This window comes from Rousettus aegyptiacus, unplaced genomic scaffold (assembly GCF_014176215.1).
Source record: "Rousettus aegyptiacus isolate mRouAeg1 unplaced genomic scaffold, mRouAeg1.p scaffold_m13_p_6, whole genome shotgun sequence".
NCBI classification, from domain to species: Eukaryota; Metazoa; Chordata; class Mammalia; order Chiroptera; family Pteropodidae; genus Rousettus; species Rousettus aegyptiacus.
Window position 1 is genome coordinate 8,912,963 of NW_023416309.1, and position 10,823 is coordinate 8,923,785.

General features: G+C 48.6%; 1 protein-coding gene across 1 annotated transcript; it reads right to left on the reverse strand.

The window, feature by feature from the left end:
- Window positions 1–3,347: 3,347 nt before the first annotated feature.
- Window positions 3,348–10,487, reverse strand: PPIF (peptidylprolyl isomerase F). Its single transcript, XM_016164997.2, has 6 exons — window positions 10,193–10,487; window positions 8,862–8,892; window positions 8,239–8,327; window positions 6,427–6,523; window positions 5,630–5,705; window positions 3,348–4,354 (listed from the first exon to the last, which is right to left on the reverse strand). The coding sequence occupies exons 1-6, from the start codon at window positions 10,382–10,384 to the stop codon at window positions 4,219–4,221; spliced, it is 621 nt and encodes a 206-aa protein (XP_016020483.2). The 5' UTR covers window positions 10,385–10,487; the 3' UTR covers window positions 3,348–4,218.
- Between the last annotated feature and the right edge of the window lie 336 nt (window positions 10,488–10,823).

The window sequence follows — 10,823 nt, forward strand, 5'->3', positions numbered from 1 at the left end:
GACCACAAATCTACTTCCTGTATCCACAGATTTACCTGTTCTAGACATTTCATATGTATGGAATCATATATTATATAGTCTTTATGATTTGATTCTTTCACTTAGCATAATGTTTTTAAGGTTCATCTGGGTTGTAGCATGTATTAGTACTTCATTCCTTTTCATAGCCAAGTAATATTCCACTGGATGGATACACCACCTTTTGTTGATTCATTTTCCCATGAAGACCATTCGGGTTGTTTCCATCTTTTGATTATTATCAATAATGCTCCAATAAACATTTGTATACAAAGTTTCTGTGTGGATATGTTTTCATTTCTCTTGGATATATATCAAGGAGTGATATTGCTGGGTCATGTGTTAACTTTACGTTTAATCATCGGAGGAACTGCCAGACTGTTTTTCAAAGAAGTTGAACCATTTTATATTACCCCAGTAGCAATTATTTCCTCCCATGTGTGAGTCATTTTCACTTTCTTGATGGTATCCTCTGAAGCACAAACATTTAAAAATTTAACATTGGTAAATTCCAATTTATTAATTTTTTTGTTGTTGATTATACTTTGGTATCATACCTATAATCTTTTGACAAATCATTGACATATCCCTCAGCCATGCTAGATTTACTGCTGAATTCATCAAAGGAATTCTTCATTTTTGGTATCCTAACTTTTTTTTTTGTAGCATCTCCATTAGATTCTTTCTTATCATTTCTCTCTGCTAAAAATTATTACTCATCTGTTCATGCATGCTATCTACCTTTCCTATTAGATCCTTTAAATATATTAATCACAGTTATTTTAATGTCTCTATCTAATAGGGTTATATTTAAGTCTGATTCTGTCAATTACCTTACTTATTAACAGTGGGTTGTTTTCATTCTCTTTTGTGTTTTCATTTTTTTCATTGAATGCTGAACATTGCTCTACAATAGAAGAGACAGCGGTATGGTATGCACACTGAAAATGGAAGTGCTGCTTCTTGTTTCAGGTCTTTTATTGTAAGGAATTGAGTTGATCCATTCAGTTCAGCTAGGTTTGGGTTTTGTTTTTGCTGTCCTTGCCTTCAGAGCCTCACAGGTGCAAATTCCTGTCATGACGCCTTGTGCTTGAGATGGAGCTGGGATGCTGAAGGGTTTTCTCAGTGTTTGTACTCCACTCTTGGCTTTCTGAAATGTAGAAAGTATGTCCCTCCACACTTTCCCTTCTGCTACAGCTGTAGACTAGGCTTGATGTGGGGGCAGTAGGGCTCTCTGTTGTTGTGGTCCAGCCTCAGTTTTAGGTATGTCTTGGGTGCGAGTTTGCCCCTTTCTGCAGTGGTAACTGATTTCCGGCTGGTATCAATATCGGATCTTGGGCCCTGGATGGTTCCTTGTCCATCCCTGAGGGTTATAGAATTTTTTCCTCTACCTTTTCTCCAGCCAGTGAGCTTTTATTTCACCTTGGGGGTAAAGAGAGTATTTCCCTTCTCTCAGTGGATTAGGAAAGAAAAATCTGAGAAAGTGAGCATGGCTTCATGTCTTTCTCCAGGAGGCAAGGATCACCGCAGGCTCTCTTGGGTCCTCTACTTGTACCCAGTCCTTCTCCTCAGCATCTAGTGCAGGCCTGGGGGAGAGACCTTGTAATGAAGTCATTTTGAAAAGCTATCACAAGTCTGAGGAAAAAATATTTCAGATAAATACATGGCATTTACGTGGCATCACATATTTCTGAGAGCATGTGTATGACTTGCTGCCTCACTCATGCATTAGGTACCATGTGCCAGCAACAGGTCAATATCTTGTTTGCATATTACTTAGGCTCATGCTTTATATAAGAAATAAGATTAGGCTCAGGCCCTGTGCAGAGTGCTGGAAAGAGAACTGCAGTAAACAGGCCCATCTAAAGCAAATTCAGTTTTTAGGAGATTCCTGCATCATCATAGGAAACCCCACATATCAGACCCTGCTAGATGGAGTGACACACAACACACGTACAAACTCACTCATTAAAAAGGAAAAGCTCTGTGAACTAAACACAAAAGCCACAGGCTATGTGACCCCGAGACCCCATAGAAATCACCACAGGACCAAAAGATCACGTCTCAAGGGGCTATTCCTCAAACTTGTCAATAGCATTGCTGCCTCCCTAGAGTCCCTGGAGGTCAAGAGGAAACTCCACAGGGACTGAAGTATGACCTCAGACTGGTCTGGAAGGGCTCCATCAGAAAACCTCTGGACCGGTAAGTCCGGGTTCCAGCCTTTGCTCTGCCAGTTGACTCACAAGTTCACCTTGGGCAATCATAGACCCTCTTGGGTCCTCAGTTTACTCATCTGTAAAATGCTGGACTGGGTGAGCAGTTACCAATTATTTGGCTCAAGATCTCATTATTCAAATGAAATTCTTTAAAGAGCCCCAATGATAAAAAATGGAGTATACCTTATCGAAAATGGGGTTCAGAGGCTCACGCACCTTGTCTCCCTCTTGTTCTACTCTGAGGACACCTAAGGCTCTTGAGAATTGTTTATAAGCTGCTAGACCAGTTGAGCTCCCAATCCATGCAGGTGAACTGACTCCACAGAAACTCTCCATGACTCCAAGTGACCCAATCCAGCCATGACTCAGTGACTGAATCAACCTGTGACTTCACAAAACCTGACTTGGAACCCCATACTCCAAATAACCCAACTCCAGCCACTGACTCAGAATGACTACAAGGCCCTGTGACCACACGTAATCTAATTCAGGGACCCTAATGTGAAACCATTCTAATCCCATTGAACAGAATGCAATTAACTATTATTCAAACTGTGCCTTATCTGGCTGTTTATAAGGAAGCTCTTAATCTTCTTCTTATCCCCTATTCTGCCTTCCCTGTGAATTCAGAAACACCTAAAAGTTCATTCCAAATTTAAATGGTACATGCAGGATCGTAAAGTCCACGCCTAACCTGAGATGCTCATGGATCCTTCTCTAAAACCCTGACACATAGAAAATGTCATCATCCTTGTCACTCCAGAGGGCTTAGCTATGCTCTTTACATACATCACATCTGACTCTCGCCACCCTGGGAGGTGAGCATTACCATTTCCCCATAGTGCAGCTGAGGAAAACTGGGGCTCAGAGTCACCAAGGAGAGCTGGGATTCAAGGCGGAGCCAGTGCTCACGGATAGGCTGTGGGTGCTGAGACAGTTTGAGCACATTTCCTCACCTGTAAAACAGGATGACAATAATAATACCCTCATGGGCGGCTGGAGTGATTAAATAAAACAATGCATGGAAATGCCCTCAGCACAGTACCAGACAGAGGGTAACTTAATAAAGGCTGTATTACAGACACTGCTTCCTAAAACCATGACACCAGTCAGTATAGAAAAATAGGATTTATTTAAGGTGAACACCAACAAATGTTCCTAAAGTATATTACATACATAAAAAGTAGATTTAAATTATCACAGAAAAATCAAAGCCTACCAGGAAATACGTTTATTTTCTCTTGAGCCCACAGCACTCACAGGCCATTTCCTTTTTCCGCACAGGAATTCACACTGACTAGGTACAGCTCACAGTGGCTTTGTTCCCAGGCACACCTGCTTCTGCCCCACAGATTCTCCTCAGAAAACAACAGCAGCAAACCGACGGGATTCACAGTAGCTGGGATAAAAGGCCTCAGCCCTGAGACCCTTCACAAAGCCTTGATCATGTTTCCAGAGGCCAAGCTCTGGAGTTCTGTGGCCTGGGCCACCAACTTAGGTCATACCACAGCATTGGATAGTGTCACAGCTTCATCTCCAGGTAGTCTTGTTAATTAAATTATTCCAATTAGAACGACACCATTAAGCAGACACAAAATAGCACTTTTTGCAGCAACCAGCTTTTCTAGTCAGTCAAGGACAAGGCAGGAACCTGCACTGGAAGCTAACCAATCACCACCCCCCAATGTCCAAGGCACAGGTGAACAGGGGCTGGATGACCACAGCTGATGCCTCATGAGGAGTGGTGACATGATGTCTACGACAGGGGTCCAGAAACAGGGTCATGAGAAGGGCGGGCCTGCGGAACAGGTTGGTGGGTACTGAGGAGGTCTGACATTCCTGAGAGGGCTTTCTTGAGCCCATGGCCGCGGTGGAGCAAGCACGGGCAACTCAACGGGGCGACCTGCTGGGAGCCCAAAGCAGCCACCTAGGTGAGTCAACACATGTGCAGCTGCTGCCAGCCAAGTATCCCGGCCGCAGGGGGTTAGTTCAACTGGCCGCAGTCTGTGATGACAATCTTCTTAGATGTCTTCCCATTCTTGGAGCCAAAAGATTCTATTTTCTTCACAACATCCATGCCTTCTTTGACATGGCCAAACACCACATGCTTGCCATCCAACCTGTGAGAACAGGCAAGCCAGGTGAACAGAAACAAGAGTAGTGCAATGTCAACTAATGTCATAGTCACTTGCTCATGGAACTACCCACCAAAAACAGCAATTCTGAAAGGAACTCACACTGAAAAGCTTGATCTACTCTCCGAAGCTCCCGATATCAAGCCTTGCTGAGGTCCCCAAAATACACAGGAGGATGCCTCCCTTGAGGCATGTTCTGCCTTCTCCCTCACTGTGTGACTTTGCCTAGTAACCTCATCTACAAAAGTGAGTTATTCTTGTTCTGCTCAGGTTGATAATAGGATATTAAAACTACACTGAAATAAAAAAAGGTCTGTGTAAATGGAACTATTTTAACAGTCATGAATTATGAGGTAAGAGCCAAGATAACGAGGGTGGTGAAACTATGTTAAGTCTGGATCAGTTCTCAACTCGAGTTCCAAGAATCTAAAGGGCAGCTTAGCACAGTGCCAGCAAGGCCAAGACTGGTTATAGCCAAGGGAAAAACTGCAGGATCCACTAGGTGTAAAGAGCGGGCAGAGCCAGCAATGACCTGCCCAACCCCGACATCCATGTTCCTTCTGGCTTGGAGGCTAAAGATGGCTAGTATCCACCTACCACCCAGGTCTCCTTAAAGTCCTCAGAAATGGGCCTATTAAGTCTTAGCTCCTAGCCAGCTGTTGTCCCCTCAACCCCAGATGTTTCAGGGATGGGACACGAGGGACTTTGGGCAGAGAAACTTATCCCTTAGTGGAATATTTATCAGGGAAGACATCCCTAAAATCCATGGGCATGTGGGAAAGAGGTCTCTAAGGGCTGGTGGCTAACCAGGCCTATGCTAATGCCTGATGAAAACTCTGGTGCGACATCCAAATGTCTACCACAGTGTTTCCCAAGGTGCATTCTGTGGTTGAGATAAGCCTAGGAAATTACAGGTTAAACCAGGCAAACAGGATTCTACTACAGGCCATCCTGAGGCCTTATATGTCCGGCAGCATTTCCCAAATGTAGTGAATGAGTGTGTGCATGAGTGCACACAGAACACACTGAGAAAATTCCAGCCAACAGTAATAACAGGAAGCCTAATTAGACAGAGCAGCAAGAACAACCCATAGTTCTCTCAGTCCTTTTAGGAACTTTCTCTCACATAGACACGCAGGCCTGGTAGGGCTACTGTTCTAGAGCAGATAGTCTAACCCCAAACTACCTTTGCCTGAAAGCACAAAAACCCTCCTCCAACTAAACGCATGGAGGCCCGGGATCCAGAAGCAGGGAACTCACCAGTCTGTCTTTATGGTGCAAATGAAGAACTGGGAGCCATTGGTGTTTGGGCCTGCATTTGCCATGGACAGGACACCTACAAAGACAAGCAGGAGTGAGCCACGCTGACCCAGAAGGCATCTCACTCAAAAGAGCAGATGGCTCAAACTGCATCAAGGACATTCGAATCTGAAGATCCTAGAGCTCAGGAGAGAACCAGGGCCCAGCAGACAAGCAGTTTCCCAGGAGGAAAGGGTCTTGTGGAAGCTCTTGCAGTAGAGCCGGAGTGGGGACCTGAGCACTAACTCTAGACTTTTTCACATTGTACCTTAGGTCTTAAATGGACACAATGCTGGGGGGTTGCTTAAAGGCCCTCACTCCCACCTAGTTCCCAAAGAATAGCTTGTTTTAAAACTGAGAGCTCAGAATGAAAAACCTCTAGGAAAACCCAACAAATCAACCGGAGTGCTTAAGGAGGGCAGCCACACCATTGTACATTGAATATTTCAGCAGTCCCCAATGTTTTCAGCACCTGGGACCGGTGCTCACATGAGAATCTAATGCTTGATGATCTAAGGTGGAGCTGAGATGGTGATGCTAGTGCTGGGAGCAGCTGCAAATACAGATGAAGCTTTGCTCACTTGCCTCACTATTAACCACTTGCTGTGTAGCCTGGTTCCAAACAGTCCTGGCCCTGGGGTTGAGGACCCCTGCAGTAATTAATGACCAGATTGCAGCTACCCTGGCCTGCTAGGCATGGTAGAAGCGGGGTCAAAACTCAGGGAACTCAGACCATGGTGTGGCAACCCCTCACTCACCTGGCCCCACGTGCTTCAGTGTGAAGTTCTCATCTGGAAAGCGGCTTCCGTAGATGGACTTCCCCCCTGCGCCATTGTGGTTGGTGAAGTCGCCAGCCTGCAAGCGCAGAGTACTTTCTTAGTGGGCGCCACCCAGGGCTGGCAGGAGGGTGCTGCTGCTGGGGTCCCTCAATCCACCCAAGGCCCACCCTGCCAGAAGCCCTTCAAGCAAAGTGATCAAAAAACATCCAGTAACATATGAACTACTCAAATAATAAGGAAAATAAACAAAGGTAAAATAAAGTTTAAATATTTTCTGCCTGGTTTCCTAATCATTCACTTTTTATCTGAGAAAGTTTTTAAATGATCCTCAAAGATCTAATGGCCAACAACATAATTCTTAGTGACCCAGAGTTTTCTACCCACGACTCTGAGAAGATAAAGTGTCTAGGGGCTCCCATTTCCACATCTGCTCTGTGGGAAGCAGCAACAGCTGGCATGGAGCCAGTTTCCTGTGCTGAGCCCCTTCTCTATTCTGACATCTTCCCCTGGCCAGGCTCAGTGGCTTCTCTCTGCCTTGCATTTCCAAGACAGAATCCACCCAGGGCCGGCATCCTTCCTCAGGGCTCATCTGATGCTTCCATGGCCAGAAGAGCCCAGTGGTTGCCAGGCCCAGCCATGGCGATATTGCAGTTTTCCTGAGACAGGATCCTCGGGTCACCTGACCAGCCTGGCTGAAACATCCACAAATGCTAATAAGTTGTCTGCAAAGAGGGACAATTCAAAACACTGACACAGGGCCCATGGTGCCGCCACCTCATGCCTCAGAGCCCTCCAGCTTTGAAAGCTCCCACCCTTGCCTACTGCTGTTCAAAAGAAGGCCCTAGCCCAGCTCAGGACACCTGCTTCAGTTCCTGCTACATTTACAGCCTCAGGCAGGGCTGGGAGCCTCTGCAGCAGAAAGCCACAGGGCTTGGCCAAGCTTGTCCCACGCCATAGACTCTTTGTCCCTCCAGGCACTCGCCACATTTGACATGTCCGCAAGCACAACCCACTGCCACTTACCACAATATGATGACAGTCACCAGGGCAGGGTAAAGGGGATGGGGGTGAGAATTCAGGCTAAAAGGACTACCCCTGCCTCTACATCTGTAGGCCTCAGGGCATGAACCCTTGACCCAGCAGGGGCTGACCTAACAGAGGACAACCCCCAATGTAGCTCAGGTCCTGACCCCTGGGAAGTTCTTGCTGTCATCACCTACCCCAAACATTTGACACAGCAATATTAATGCTTCTAACAAAGAGACAAGACATATGACTAAATAACATATTCATTGAACCAAAAGAGATGCTCCTCTCTGGAAAAAGAAGCTCTAGTCCAGACCCGTGTGTTCTTGTCTATACCCAATCTCTCTCCCTTCACTTCTTCTTCTCCTTCTCCAATGTCAAGTGTTCAGTGTGACAAAAGGGACACAGTCAGAGACATAGTCTGAATATACTGATCCTCCAAAGCCTTAAGACCTATGCCCCATGCACAACCATACCCAATGCCAGTGCTCTTTCCACAGGTTCAACTTTCCCAACCCAGCTGGGCAGGGCCGTCCTGCCGCTTGCCCTGTTGCTTAACTTCCAGGGCAGGGAAAAGTTATGACAGCCTAGACAAGCTCTAGCCTTTCAGGGCAAGAGGACAGACCAACAGAGTAATTATAAGTCAGTACTTTCCAGGACCAGGCACATGCTCACTCATTAAACCTCATCACACCCCTGCAAAGTGGTCCCATTTATTATCCTCACCTACAGAGGAGAACGCAAGCACAGAGAGGGCCACAGTACCTGGCACATGAAGGATGGAATCACTCTGTGAAATGTGGAACCTTTGTAGCCAAAGCCCTTCTCCCCGGTACACAGGGCTCGGAAGTTCTCTGAGGGTAGAAAGAAGGAGGTCAAAAGAGCCAGGCCTCAACTCCAGGAGCCACACCTTGTTCCAGCCAGAATCCCTTCTAATCCCTCAGGTAAGCAGGCCGTGGAAGACCCTAGGTCTGTCCCCTGGGTCTGCTCTGCCTGTGTAACCTGGGACAAGTCACATTCTCTGACATCAGTGGCAGAACATACACTCCTGTCTGTTCCACTACCAAGTTAGTGGACAGGAAGCTGAAAGGCTGCACACCAGCATCCTGCCACATAAGGAAGCAGGAGGGAGGAAGTTGTCCCAGGGAAATTTACATGTGCCTTCTACTGATACTGGAGTTGCCACCAGACTGGTAGGCAGGGCCAACACTCAGGCCCAGAGAGTGACAGAAAATTGCCCCAGTGCAGCCAGTGGCTGAGCCATACACAGAACTCCCATTTGGTCTCAGGTCTCCTTGCCCAGACTCCTCTTGTCAGCCCACCCACCTTGTCTTGCCCCTTTCTCTTCTACCTAGGCCAGATTCAGGAGGCCCCAGGCACTGTCTTACCTGCTGTCTTTGGGACAACATCGGCCTTCAGCTGTGGGGAGAGAAGAGGGATGAGAAGATGGTCAGTCCAGAAGCAGGTGAAGGAAATTTCTCACCACTCAACCTCCACAGTGGCCAAGGAGACTTGGAGAAAACCCCAGGCGCCATTCCATTCCTGTTACTCCCAGTGCTACGTAGGAGGCAGCCTAAGCAGCTATCATTTCTGCCAGCTGCTTCCAAATGAACCCAAGACTAGGAGGAGACAGCCTTGGTTTCCTAACCTGTCAGAAGAGTTCACAATGTCATCCTGGCCTACTTCCCTAGGCAGAATTGTCAAAGCTAGCATGGCTGGGTCCAAAGCATCAGACTCAGGGCCTGGAGAGGGCCTGGGAAGGAGCCAGTCCAAGCTCCTCAATGTGCAGAGAAACTGAAGATCAGAGACAGGCAGTATGAGTAGGAGTAAGGGGAGGCTAGAGCCGCATCCGAACTGGCCTTTTGCCTTCCAACTTCAAAAGCCACCTTAGCACCAAACCATTAAAACAGACAGGAGCAGGGAGGGGCTCTCCATGTTCCAGAAGAGGAAACAGGCTTAACTGAGGCCCCTTCATTCAAAAGAGTGCCGAGTTTGAAGGCTACACAGAGTTTCCTCTCTCTTTTATTTTCTGGACTATTTGCTTCTTGCTCTGTGTTTTAAAAAAATGGCCCAAAGAGTCAGGGGCAAAAATTGAGCGTGCCCCTGGGAGGGTGGCTGGGTTTTGAGCTGGAGTGAAGGGCTCCAGGCACACTGCCCAGACTCCAAGGAGGGCGATCCTGGGGTCAATCTGGTGGCTGGAGCCAGCTGCCTGCCCAGCTCGCACTGCGGAGAGGCAGGGGGTCCCAAAACACCTTTGCGCCCCGAAGGTAAGCCCAAAGGCGAAAGGCGGGGCGAGGGGAGGGGTGCCGTCCGGCTCCGCCTCACGCAAAGGCGGCCACGTGAGCGACCAGCCCCGCCTGACTGCCCGGATTCGGACCCCGACCTCCACCTCGGAGCTCGGGTCTACGACACTATGAGGTCACGGAGCCTCTCGCCGACCTTGAGCCGGCCAGCGGGCCATGCCCGCACCGTGTTCGATCTGACCTTGGGTTTTCTCCTCCCCACGTGCCTCCCCGCCTCCATTGCTCCAAAATTCGGAGGGATACCGGAAGCAACCAATCCGACGCCTCTTTATAGAGACAGGGAAACTGAGGCCCAGGGCCCAGAAGCGAGAGGCAAGGTCACTCAGAGAGCCAGGCACAGCGCCGGAACGAGGTCCAGGGCTTTCCTGGGGTCGCCCTCACGCCCAGTTCAGCGCGGTGCAATCCAGCGGTCTCACCTCTAGCACCACGCGGCCTAGCGGCTGCCCGTCGGCGCCCACGTCCAGGTACACTAGCGGGTTCCCAGCAGAAGAAGACGGGTCCCGGGCGCTGCTGCCGCTGCAGGCGCGGGCTGCGGGGAAGCGCAGCGGCAAGGAGCGCGGGACCGGAAGCAGTCCGAGCAGGCGGGGGCAGCAGCGCAGCGCTAGCATCACGGTGCGGGTCGGGTCGGGTCGGGGCACGAGACCAGTGGTGCGAGCGGGAAAATAAAATAAGCGGAGGTTACGCGCGCCCAGAGGGTCGAGTCCTCTGCAGCCGCGCGCCGCCGCTTTTATTGGCCTGGCAGGCCTCGTGGCCCCGCCCTCGCCCCGCCCTCTTCGGACCTGTCCTCGGGCGACCTCTGTCGGCAGGGCCTTGAAGCGTGAAGTCCTTTGATTTCAGTGCCAGAGATCTGAGCGACAGGCACGACCTCGCAAAAGAAGGCCGGTTCCAGATGAAATTTTTAAAAAGGGGAACAAATGTTAAAACGTGTTTAATTCCAAAATATGAGCATCTGTATGTTTTTATTGGAATATAACAAAAGTCTTTGTTTGAGTCCTTTGTATAGACCACCCCTCCCCCACATAGGACCCGCAGACAGAGACCAGGAGA